The sequence below is a fragment of the Tursiops truncatus genome, chromosome 1, assembly GCF_011762595.2.
Source record: "Tursiops truncatus isolate mTurTru1 chromosome 1, mTurTru1.mat.Y, whole genome shotgun sequence".
In the NCBI taxonomy this organism is placed as follows: Eukaryota; Metazoa; Chordata; class Mammalia; order Artiodactyla; family Delphinidae; genus Tursiops; species Tursiops truncatus.
Genome location: NC_047034.1, coordinates 136,057,875 through 136,070,792, shown reverse-complemented (window position 1 = coordinate 136,070,792; position 12,918 = coordinate 136,057,875). Strand labels below are relative to the sequence as shown.

At 45.2% G+C, this 12,918-nt stretch overlaps 1 protein-coding gene across 1 annotated transcript in view; it reads right to left on the bottom strand.

Annotated features, from left to right (window-relative positions):
* C8B (complement C8 beta chain) overlaps window positions 1-12,918 on the bottom strand; it is a 40,446-nt gene that overhangs the window by 10,979 nt on the left and 16,549 nt on the right. Inside the window, exons 6-9 of the mRNA XM_019942344.3 lie at window positions 11,862-12,059; window positions 7,510-7,750; window positions 5,114-5,242; window positions 2,655-2,822 (exon numbers count right to left, since the gene is read on the bottom strand). Coding sequence (XP_019797903.2) covers window positions 2,655-2,822; window positions 5,114-5,242; window positions 7,510-7,750; window positions 11,862-12,059 — 736 coding nt within the window. The remainder of the gene's footprint in view (window positions 1-2,654; window positions 2,823-5,113; window positions 5,243-7,509; window positions 7,751-11,861; window positions 12,060-12,918) is intronic.

Below are 12,918 nucleotides of genomic sequence, written 5' to 3'. Positions count from 1 at the left end.
CATAAATTCCTTATTTTCCTTAATTGTATTATAACCACAGAGCAAATATATTCTAAAATTGACTTCTATTTTTAGATGTATGCTTGTCTTGATCTTTTTAAAATTAAGAAAAAGTTTTTATTCTATTTATTTATTTTTGGTTGTGTTGGGTCTTCATTGCTGCGCGCAGGCTTTCTCTAGTTGCGTTGAGCAGGGGCTACTCTTTGTTGCGGTGTGTGGGCTTCTCACTGTGGTGGCTTCTCTTGTTGTGGAGCATGGGCTTTAGACACACGGGCTTCAGTAGTTGTGGCACACGGGCTCAGTAGTTGTGGCTCACAGGCTCTAGAGCGCAGGCTCAGTAGTTGTGTGCACGGGCTTAGCTGTTCCGCGGCATGTGGGATCTTCCCAGACCGATCGAACCCATGTCCCCTGCATTGGTAGGCGGATTCTTAACCACTGCGCCACCAGGGAAGTCCCTCGTCTTCTTTATCTTGAATGTAATTTCAATCTTTTGTGTTCAAAGTTCTCTTTATATACGTCCATTGCTTTCTCTACCTCTTCATTGAACAAAGAGCCGTCTCTCTGTAACCAAAGTTCACCACTAAACACTATGAATGGGCTCTTCTGTGATCTCCCTTTCTGCCTACCTGGCTCCTATAGGAACTGTGTTTTCAGATCTTGATCTTCAAGACTCGTGGCCAACACTCTGTGTCTAGGAATTCCTTATCGAGTGGTCTCTGCCCTCCTGGAAGGCAACTGCTGCTCCAACAACCTGGTAAGCTCACTCTGCCGAGAATTATTTTGAGATAATGTGAAGTCATATGCAGTTTTCTCTTGCCAGAAAGAGTCCATGCCCACAATAGATGTTTCCACCTCAGGTTACCGATGTACAGAAGAGGTGCATAAAACCTTCAACAAATTCACCTCCTCCACCACTGGAAACATCTCTCATTCTCTAATCTCTTTCCTCTTTAGATTCTCTAATGTCTTTCCCCTTTCAGCCTCCACAGCCCTTCACAACACTACACTGATAGTGGATGTGATACTTTCCAGGGTATCACATATATGCTGGGAAGCCTCTCTGTGCCTTCAGTAAAGTGCTATATCTCTGAGAATGGTGGCAGTTCTGTTTGAGATGTTTAGCACGCTAACATGTGTGTGCTCTCTCTCTCTCCCTCTCCCTCCCTCTCTCCCTCCCTCCTTCTATCTCTCTCTCACACACACACATACAAACACACACGTGCACACAAAACACACATCCCATATCATATCACATGCTGCTGCACTTCCAACCTATTTAGATAGGTAACCAGGGCAATCCATTAACTGTAAGTTTAAAAAAATATTCAGGTAAGATATAAGTAAAAAGCAAAGACCAGGGATCTATTTTCTCATGAACTCTGTTCTCTCCCATTTTCTCATGAACTCTGTTCTCTCCCATGCCCGTCTGTGATACCAACCAATGTCACCGTGCCATCAGCCAATCCCAGATATCTCTGGAGCTGCCTGCAAGCTATGGCTGACTTTGTCCTTCCCGATGCTTGCCAGCAACTGTACCCTAAGTGTCCCTACTGAATAAGTGGCAGAGGAAAGGAATGAATGGCAGCCTTCTTGTTCTGCAGAAACTGTGCATTTGACATATAAATAAAGACATTGGAAAACTGCCAGGGTTGGTAACTGCAGAGCCCCTCATCAGAGCTCCAGCCTCTTAACTCCTCTCCTTGGCTGCAAGAGTAAATCTCTGGGAGGGTGGATGTTGGACCAGCAATGACTGTACAGACAAGGGCAAGAAGAGGACAGTGTAAGATGTGACATGGACACCGTGCTGAAGTCCCCACGGGCAAGGACCTACCACTGCTGATTGGTATGACAGTCTTGTTCTAGCAAACGTCTTTTTAGTTTAAGGCTGCAAAACTGCTGTTGTTTGGGTGACAGGTGGTTGGGATCATTATCTTCTATTTACCAAACCCACAGGAGGGGAGGGAAGAGGTAAAATTCTCAGGTCTGGACCTAATAGAGACTCGAGCAGTCACAGATGGACGCAACCTCTGTGACCTTGATTTTTATCAGCCACAAAATTAAGCATACTTAATTTGCAGACTCATGAGAATTAGATGAAATAACATTCCTGACGTCCTCGGCAGAAGTATCATGAACATAGTAGGTACCCAAAACACGTTAGTGATCACCACGATGTATTATGCTGTCCTGTAAGGTAACAATGCACGCAAGCACCTTACTGTTCAGCACAGACTGTATTTTTCATCCTTGCACCCTCCTCTGTTTTCCTCCAGTGCCTGAGTTCCTATCACATCACAGGAACTTAGCTACAATTTGTTGGTTGCGTGAATGAATGTTTAAATGAAAAAATAACTGAATGAGTGATTCCCAGATGAAATGGAAACAATCTTGATTTAAGAATGCTGGAATTAGAAGCTGATGGTTAATTTCCTTTAGCAACTTGGGGGCCCAAGTGAGAGGGAGTCAGCATTCTCTAGCTGGTGTTGAGCATTGTATTACAATTGGTTCACTCCAGATATATTTTCCAGTATAAGGTATGTGCCTCAAGATTAGGGCTTGGGTCTTATTGAGCTCTGTATTCCATACCCTGGCTCAGAGCAATCCTTCAGACGCTGTTTTCTGAACAGAGAGAAGGAGGGGTAGGGCAGTTGCACGTACCTTAATTTTGACGATGGCCGGGTTGTACTGCACCGCCTCTCCCCATTCCTGCATCAGCTCTGCTGTCGGCAGCTCACTGTATGCCAGGGCAGTGATGTACTCACTTGCCCCTCCTCGCACAAGGACAACCAAGTCATCCACCATGGTGTTTCTCTTGTTTCTCTCTGGAATGGACATGGAGACCTGGCATGTCAGGGGATCCATTTTCACACCTTGGAATTTACTGCAACGTAACTGACAACCTGGTTACCATGATATTTATGGAGCTTGCCTAGGAGATGTAGGTGGACAGTGTGAGTCCCTGCCAGCAAGGGAGTCACAGTGCAAGGGGCAAAAGGGCAGTTCAATCATATATGACACAGCTGGGGACAGGACAAGAAAGGGACATTTATTTTTAGCATCTGTAAGTGCCAGTTGCTAAATGAGTCTATGGAAGACAGATAGCTGATAGATACATACATACATACACACATACATAGGGACAGATGAACAGATCATAGGTAAATAGATTGGTAGGTAGAGAGATAGATTATTAATCATTTACATGTCATTCACTAATCTAACGTTGTACATGTATGAACTCAACTAATCTTCACTATGAAATAGGAACTATATAATCCTTACTTTGCAGATAAGAAATCTTAGGCACTAGGGTGAAGGAATTTACCCACATAACCCTGTGCAAGCTCTAAGTGAAATCATTTCTTTGTCTCAGATGACAAAGGTGGGAAAATTTGTGAAGGGTGAGCATGGGATGTAACAGATACTCACTAAACAGTGTCTACCATTATTATTTTGACTTCTCATGGAGTTTGCCAGAAAGCCCCCAATCCTATCAGTGAGTCATTCCTATTCTAATTTTTCCATGTGTCCAATGCCAAAGGAACTGATGGAAAGTGACTATTCCATTCCACTCTGAGTTTGCAACACCTGAGCATCATAAAAAGGGGGTCTCGTATACTACTGGTCGGACTGTAAATTGATATAACCATTTCAGAAGAACTCGGCATTACCTAGTCTAGAAGAAGTGCATACTCTACAACCGGACAATTTCACTCCTGGGTATATTCCCTGGAGAATCCCTAGCACATGTGCACCAGATGACTGTGTGAGAATGTTCACAGCAGCACTGATTATAATTGCTTGGCACAGGAAATAACCCCAATTTAACAACAGGATGAACAAAGAGTTATATTCACACAATAAAATACTATGCAGCAGTGGAAATGAACTATAGTTATATATAAAAACAAGGTGTTGAATGAAAAAAAAAAGAACTGAAAAGATTACATTCCATTCACACAAAGTTCAAACACAAGCAGCTCTAAGCCATATTGGTTAGCAATACATGTAAGTGGTAAAACTATCATGAAAGGAAGGAGGTGTTTAACATGGAAGTCAGGATGGTGTTATCTCCAAAGGGAGGGAGGAGTTGTAATTGTCAAGGGTCTTGGGGTGCTGGGCAGTGCTCTATCTAGTAACTTGGATGGGGGGGGGGTTACTTTACAAGTTTCCTTTAAAGAGCACCTATGTTTTCTGCGTGCCTCCCTATGTAAGATGCGTGCTCCAACCCAGCCCCACCAAAATAAACAACAGTATCCACCATGTATCAGTCACAAGAAAGTGTTCTAGACCTGCAGGTCATTTCGTTGTTGTTTCATTTTGTTTTGCCTTGGCTGTGGAACTCCTTCTTCACATATGATCACACATACAGGGATAAGCTTAGTAAGTACAGCAGGTGAAGGAGAGCTGCTCGGGGTGCAGAAGGGGTCAGGATTGGAGCTCTGCTGACCAGCCTCTCTTTCCTACTCCACTCGCTGTGTCGATTCCCAACTCCCTTGTGTGGTCTCCAAATTCTCTGCTCCCAGACACCTGGTTCTACACACTGGCTTCAGCACTCACGTCCTGGTCTAACCCACCATGTGGACTCTGCTCCATGATTTGTGGCTTAGCCTGTCCGTCTAGTTTCCATCTCCCCCATTGTTTCAGGTAAGGACTAGCTGCCTCACCTGTCTCCCCCACTGCCTCCACCTGGCTCCTACCCCTCCAGCCTAGAGCATCCTTTCTCTAGCCAGGCCAACTCCTGGCCCCCAGAGAAAATTTTCATTGTTAGATTTTTTTCTTGCCTGGAAACAACCTCAAGTTGCAATTCAAATGATCCCTGCCCGAGGAAGCCTGTCCTGACGCTCCAGACCGGGTTTGGTCCTTATCACTGCCTTGTCCTCGCTTCTTTGTTTGCCTAGTTCACGTGAGTACCATGAGGATAGGAAGACCATCTCATTCATTTCTGTATACCCAACACATAGGAGGCGCTAGGTAGATTTTTATTGAATGAATGATTATTTTAATTGAAATGCCTTGGAACACCCAGTCTTTAGCTTAAAGAGCGACTGGCTCTGGGGTTCCAGAGAGGGAAGGATGATAAGCAGAGAAGTCACATGCCCTTGCTACTCACCTGTTATCTCACTGAGAATGCCTTTGCACTTGGCCACCGACACACCCAGCTTGACGTAGACCTCTTCTATGGCAGCGCCAAGTTTAAAATCATGTTTGGCGCAGGCCTGGACATCCTTAAGAGAATAATCTGAAGGAAGCAAGCAAAGAGGCTCATGACCTAGAAGGTAATGTGTCCTGTGCCTTTTCCTGTGATTGATTCCAGAGGCCTAACCCTTCCTGGAGGCCCACAGGGACTCAGGTGTAAATTAATGGGTGGCCAGCCTGATGGCAAGAAATGCAGGCAGCTCCTAGCACCAGGGTAGAGACCTCATTAGAGATCAGCATCGACGTCCCCTTTCAGCCTCTTCAAAGACTCTGAGGGTTTTTGCTGCTCTCCAAAGACAGGACATGCTCAGAGTCACTTTCTAAAAATGTGGCTCCTTATCAGACCTCTAGGGATGAATCCAGTGAGTAGAGTCTGCTGCAGGCTGTCCCCCTTCCCCTGACCCTTCCCACTCTACTCTTTGATATAGTAGAAAGAATTTGTTAATTGATTAGTTGAGTTAATGCTTACGAAGTGTCGGGTATAGTGCCTGGCAAAGAAAAGGAGCTGATTTCCCTTATTTCTTCTCCATTTTTGGACCATTGCCCATCTGTTCCTTTCTAATTCTCCCCAAGGCATCTTCCTATCCTGGGCTTGCTGAAGTCTTCGGTATGACTTGTAAACACCTTTCTGTAGCACTGTGAGGTCAGGGAAAGGAGAGGAGAACAGCTTTGGTACCTGGGATTGTCTAGAAATGTTGGTGCAGATCAGTTTTCCCCAAAGCATGTTCCTTGAAACATGAATTCCATGATGATATCTCTTATAATTCTTGTAACAGTAAGAATGACAAGAAACCGGGCTTTTGCAGTCAAGCCAGTGTGACAAATGTTGTATCAAAAGAGGTGGAGTGGTCACTTGACTTCAGCACACCTGTGAAACTCTAAAAGTGGGATCTATTATATGTTTATCCAAGTTGATCACAGAACCTTTCTGTAGGAAGCAATCTGAGGAACTATGAAAAGTGCTTTTGAAACCTCTGGTATGGAGGACAGATCTTGGCAAGACTGAGGCCACACTGATCCAGATTTACCTTGTACACCATGTGTCCTCTTGCAAGTACACTGGACCCGTAACCAAGCCCTGGCGCTGCCACTGTAAACTGTGTGACCTAGGGCAGGTCACTTAACCTGACAAATGCCATGTTGGAGGAAAGAATACTGGATTGGGAGGAAGAAGTCATACCTTGGACTTGAAGTTGATTGCAAGTGGGAAGACCTGTAATATCTGCAGGGAGAATGGATTGTAGAAAGGGAATGGGAGCTGAGTATTAGTTTGGAGGCTCTGATAATAATCTGGAACATTGCTGCGCAAAGCGTGGTCTAGGGACCAACGGCACTGATATTACCTCAGAGCTGGTTAGAAATGCAGAATCTTGGGTCTCAACTCAAACTTACTGAACGAGAATCTACCTCCTACAAGATTTACAGATAATTCACATTCATATTAAATTTTGAGAAACACTGGTCTTGGCGGGAGCATAAGGTGGTAACAGTCAAGATAGAAAGAGGAGATAATTTGGGGGGTAGAGCTGATGGGACTTACTAATAGATTGGGAAGAAAGAAAAATAATCAAGGTTGACGCCTAGGTTTTTGCCTTGAGCCACTGACTGAATGGTAGAACCATTCTGAGATGCGGATGACTGCAAAGAAACATATGCAAAAGTTCTCTTTGGGGCACGTTAAGTTTCTGATGGTCATTAGACATTCAGATGAAGATATCTCGGAGGCATTTCCACATGAGCTCTTGGGTGCACAGAAGAGATTCAGGATAGACATATGCATTGGGAATAATCTGCATGTTCAAGGCATTTAAAGCCAGGAGATTGGATGCTATTGTCTAGAGGGAGTTATGTAGAAAAGAGGACTGCCCAGAGAGAGGGCTGGCAAAGGAGGACCAACATCAACCAATTCAAAAAACGACGAGGGGGGCTTCCCTGGTGGCGCAGTGGTTGAGAGTCCGCCTGCCAATGCAGGGGACACGGGTTCGTGCCCCGGTCCGGGAAGATCCCACATGCTGTGGAGCGGCTGGGCCCGTGAGCCATGGCCGCTGAGCCTGCGCATCCAGAGCCTGTGCTCCGTAACGGGAGAGGCCACAGCAGTGAGAGGCCCGCGTACCGCAAAAAAAAAAAAAAAAAAGAGAAGAAACGACGAGGAATCTGTCAATGAAACTGTGAAAGTACAGCCAGGGAGGGATGAGGAAAACTCAGAGCATAGTTCATAACCCCTCCCCCAACAAGGAATAGGAGCCTCTCCCTGTTAACTCACACTTCCATGTGCCCCATCAGTAAAGCCACGGTCCTTGGGCAGCGTACCTGCTCTCTCCATGGCCTCTTTGTTCATGATGAGCGTGTATTCATAAATGCCCCCGAGCACGGCCTCTGTGATGTAGTGGGTCCCGAAATCACGAAAGAGATCTCTGTACTCCCCATAGCTGTACTCCAGGGGCAGCCGCTTGACTCTCTGAAGGAATTCGTAATGCAGCATGAGGTTCCTGGGTTTCAGCTTGTAACGCGCTACTTCAAGGTCAGAGCGTGCATGCAGAAATGCGCTTTTCTAAATGAAAGACCAACAAGGGAAAAGCAGACCTTTAAAGTCAGGAATCTGGAACAAGAAGATGAACTTTCCAAATACCATCCCATGTTCTTGGCCAGGAGTCATCACTCATGATTCCTTTAGGAGACTTGAGGGAAGATGGTCTCTTTGACAAGCCTTCATTTCTCAGAAATATTCTGATGTACTTTTCAGCTTGGAAGAGCTTGTTCTTGGCTCACTTCCTTACAGTAGCAAATAAGGACCAAGGAGAAAGGGAAGCAGAAGCAGACAAGGCAGGGAGCAGCAGGTGCCCGTGGACCACTGAGGGGAGACGGGGTTTGCGGACCTGCAAAGGCAACTTCTTGGTTGACGCTTTTTTTTTTTTTTTTTTTAAAGAGAAAGAAGGTTTATTCAGGGAGATACACACTCCACAGCCAGAGTGTGGGCCATCTTGGAAGGCGAGAGAGGCCAGTTGATGCTTTTTAAACTGTGAAGAAAAGGCACTCAGGAAAGAGTAGAAGTGGTGCTTTAGGAAGGCTGGACACCGTAGCACATGGCAACGGTCAGCAAACCTCAGCCTGCACTCAGGATCCGGTGCTTGGTTTTGTAAATCCAGTTTTTTGCAGTGCAGCCATGCCTGCTTGTTCATGCGTTGTCTGTCCCTGCTGTCACCCTATGATGGCAGAGCTCAGCGGTTGCCACAGAGACCCTATGGCCCCGCAAAGCCTGAAATATTTACTCTCTGGCCCTTTACAGAAAAAGTTTGGTGACCCCTGGTGTGTGGGAAAGACTGAAACATGGTAATGCTAGATGAAGGTCAAGCATCCAGGAATGTTACTGTAACCCAAAGCGAGAGGTTCCTACACTGCAGTGAAGGCTGAGGAAAAGGTGAATGTGTGGGAAGTACACATTCTCCCCTCATCTTAAAACTCTCAGCCAGCTTGACCCGTCAGCTCTATAAGCCATGCCACCTCTGCTCCCTGCCCTGCTCTCCCCCACCCTAGTCCTGCCCCAGTGACTCATGACTCCCTTCCCCATCCTTCCAACCTAAGCAGCCACTAGGTGCTCTGTTCATGACTTTTCTAAATATTTTAGCCTTCTTCCTCTGCCTGGGTTACGATAAAAGCTTCCCCATTGATTTCCTTTCTCCCTCTGGCTGCCCTCAATGCTCCAGTCAGAGTTGACGTCCTAAAACTGTTATTACAATGCTCTTCTGGGCTTAAAACAAAACCCTGCGTTGGCTCTCTACTGCCTGCAGAATAAAAGCAACTCCCTTACTCTGAATGTAAGAACTTCACAATCTGTCCCCCAGTAGCCTCCTGGCTTCATCTTCTACAACCCTGAAGTTTTCCCCACCCTACCCCGCATACCTTACTATTCTCCACTGCCCACACCGTACCTCAGCATCCGTTTAACGTTTCACTCTTCCCCACATCTCTTTCATAATATAATTTTGCACATGTTGTTCCTTCTGCCAGAAATGCTCTTCCCTCCCTTTTCTGCCTGACACACACCGACTTATATTTTAAATCCCTGCTTACCTGTTGCTGCCTATGTGATGCCATCCCTGAATTTCCCTGACACACACTCCATCTCCCAGGATTGCCCTGCGTGTTGCTCCTATTTCCTTTGTAGTATAGACCATGCTATATTACAACTGATAGCAAAATCAGGACTAGGTTATCTGCAAACGTGTTTACCTCTCCTACTACACTGTGAGCTTGAAGGCAAGAATCGTGTTATATTTGTCTCTAGGTCCCAAGTGTCTAGTTTAGTGCCTAGCACGATGTAACCATTCTATAACTGGCTGTTTGAATCAGGGAGGTGGGAGGGAGGGAGGGAGAGAGAGAAGGTGCAAAGGATGGTACCCCTCTCTTTCTCTCCTAACAAGGCAAGGTCCTTTTAATCATCCTGTCCTTCATCACTATATTTTAGTCTTGAGCACCTACCGAGCGCCATCCTGGATCTAAAGATGAAAGAAACAGTCTCTGTCCCCAAGTTGTTCACAGCCGAGAAGATGAAGGAAAATAAGCAGAGACAGTTACAGTCTAGTTCACGTTTACGACTCATTTTCTGCTGGTTAATATTTTGGCAGCAGAGAACTTTCTGAGCCCCTCACCACTCCCTTTTTCTCACATAAATCGCTGTAGACTTTTAATTTCCTCCACGCTCCTCTCAGATTAGTTTGCTACCACATCATGCTCATGTTGCAAACTCTCAGCGACCAGAGAATAAATGCACCTCGTTCACTCTGGAATCCAAGATTCTTCAAGTCCACCTGCCTGTCACCTTACTTCACACTCCAGTTGCTCCTCTTCCACTAAGTCATGGGCTTTGATCTTCACCTTATGGGCAACAGGGAGCAGCTGATACGATTAGATTAGTATCATAAAAACATTTTTCTGGAAGCACATAAATTTGAAGGGGCAAGTCGGAAGACAGGAGACCCGTTAGGAGGGCTGAAGCCAGAGATGAAAGGGCCTGGGCGAGTGAAGACGTAATCAGAGTTTGATTAAGAAATACTGGATGGCCAAGACATGGAAACAACCTAAATGTCCATCGACAGACGAATGGATAGAGAAGATGTGGTATATATATACGATGGAATATTACTCAGCCATGAAAAGAATGAAATAACGCCATTTGCAGCAACACGGAGGCAACTAGAGATTATCATACTAAGTGAAGTAAGTCAGACAGAGAAAGACAAATACCATATGACATCACTTATATGTGGAATTTAAAATATGACACAAATGAATTTATCTATGAAACAGAAACAGACTCACAGACATAGAGAACAGACTTGTGGGTGCCAAGGCCAGGACAGGGGGAGGGATGGAGTGGGAGTTTGGGGTTAGCAGATGCAAACTATTATACATAGAATGGATAACCAACAAGGTCCTACCGTACAGCATAGGGAACTATATTCACAATGGAAAATAACACAAAAAGGAATGCATATATTTATGTATACCTGAACCACTTTTCTGTAGAGCAGAAGTTAACGCAACATTGTAAATCAACTATACTTTAATTTAAAAAAAAAAGAAGAAATACTGGAGAGTGAACCGAAAGGATTTGGTGGCCAACAAATGTGGGAATGAAGAGAAAAGAGAGCCAAATATGATTCTGACATTCCTAGCCTGGAAAGGCAGAAGGAAAAGAATGCTATTTAACACAGACAGCTTGGCGGGAAGCACTTGCTTTGGAGTGTCCATAAGGCATCTAAGTAGTGATAACCAGAGGAGTGGGTGGTGCGGGTCTGAGCTTCACAGAAAGGGGAGAAGCGGTGGTGAAGGCTCATGCTTGCCCTGGGAGAGGAGGGGGGTGAACAGAAGAGTCACCTGCAGCAGCTGTAGAGTAAGAAGGGAAGAGGGCCACAAATGAAAATAGAGAACAGGTGGGGCTATTAGAACCCAGGAAGGAAAGTAACTGATACGGACCAGAAAGCAAGCAGGAGAAACAGGCATGTGACCACAACAACACCCCCAAGAAGTTGGAGGTGACCCCAGAAGAGGTCTTGGGTGACAATCGGGAGAGGAACTTCATCTGAATATTTGGAACAGAAGTCAAATTGCTGGGAGTCGAAAAGTCTCCAGAGATGATTTAGTCTTGCAAAGCTATGTTCTTCAGCTTAATGAAAACCAAGGGAAAAGCTCATTAGAAAACGAGAGTACACAGAGAACTATATTCAATAACCTATGATAAACCATAATGGAAAAGAATATTAAAAAAAGAATGTCTTTATATGTATACATGAATCACTTTGCTGTACAGCAGAAATGAACACACTGTGAATCAATTATACTTCAATAAAAAAATTAAAACTGAGAAAATAACATTGTAAATCAACTATACTCCAATAAAATTAAAATAGTAAAAAAAGACAAAAACAAAACAATGCCATACTAAAAAAAAAAAAAAATGAAAGTAAATAATTATAGAAGGCCACCCCTGTCTGGCCTTTCTGAAAAGTAAGTTAATGTAAGGCCAAGGTATTTTTTGTGAAAAGCTTTTTAAGATAGCAAATATAATTGGCTGCCATTACTAGTAGCAATACAGACACATCTGTGGGCATGAAAATTCAAATGAATACATAGAAATGGAAGAGCACCCGAAGGGTACTTACCGTATGAGAGAATCGTTTGGTCCTGCTAATAAAACGTTTGCCGTTATCACTTGCACTGCTAATGCCAAGTTCAAATATCCCAAGTATTTTAAAACCAAAGCTGAAACTAGACTTGCTAATTGTTGTCCTTGTGACATTATGTTCAAAATCTGAGTATGATTCATATTCTGTCAGTGCAAATTCATATTTGCCTTGGGTCTGAAGGAAGAAAAAAGAAAACGTTCCTTATGTCATTTGACTTACATCAGTTCAATTCAAGTCAACAGATACCCACTGTACTCTTACTATGTTCCAGGTACTAGACTAAGTGCTCCGGACACAAAATACTCAGAGGCGCCCACATCTCCGCCCCCAGGGCTCTTGATCCAGCAGGAGAAACAGATGTGTCCAAGCTGATACTCAGAGGTGGGTGCTTGAGTTGGACGTCAACTGACAGAAACGTAGGAGAACACTCTGGGCTGTAGGCAGAGACGTGGAGGTGGGCAAGGGCAGGGTGTGGTCCAGAAACTGTAGGGATGCTAGTGCAGTTGTATCAGAAGATACAAGAGTGAGGGGAAGACAAAGGTGCTATGAGAGGGTGTGCTGGCATCCAGACGCTGAGGCTCTGAATGACCTGTCAAAATGTGAGCTCAATCCAAGAACGAGCCAACCGAGGAAGCAGCTGAGCATCAGGAAGCTCGTGACGGGATGGAAGCGCGGTTGGGTTGGAAGGGATGAATTTGGGGTCAGAGAGACAAGCCAATGCGGAGGCCGTAAGAGGAGCTCAGTGAAGAAAGGCAGTGCAGGGGCGATGCAGGGACAGGGCAGCCAAGCGCCTTTGAGAACTTAGAGGAGCTGTTTGCTCGAAAATCTGTGCTCGTGGTGCTGTGCACAGGGAACTAAGGGCGCTGCCTCGGTGGCCTCCGAGTGACCAGCCCCAAATCGTCTCCGCCCACACCCCACCGGCTTCTGGATACTTGCAGTCCCCATAACACCTCAGCTTCCGAGGAAGAAAAGCAGGTGTGATTCCGAGCGTGGCGGGGAGTAAGGCACCCAAGGTGGGAGGCACCATTTTCTC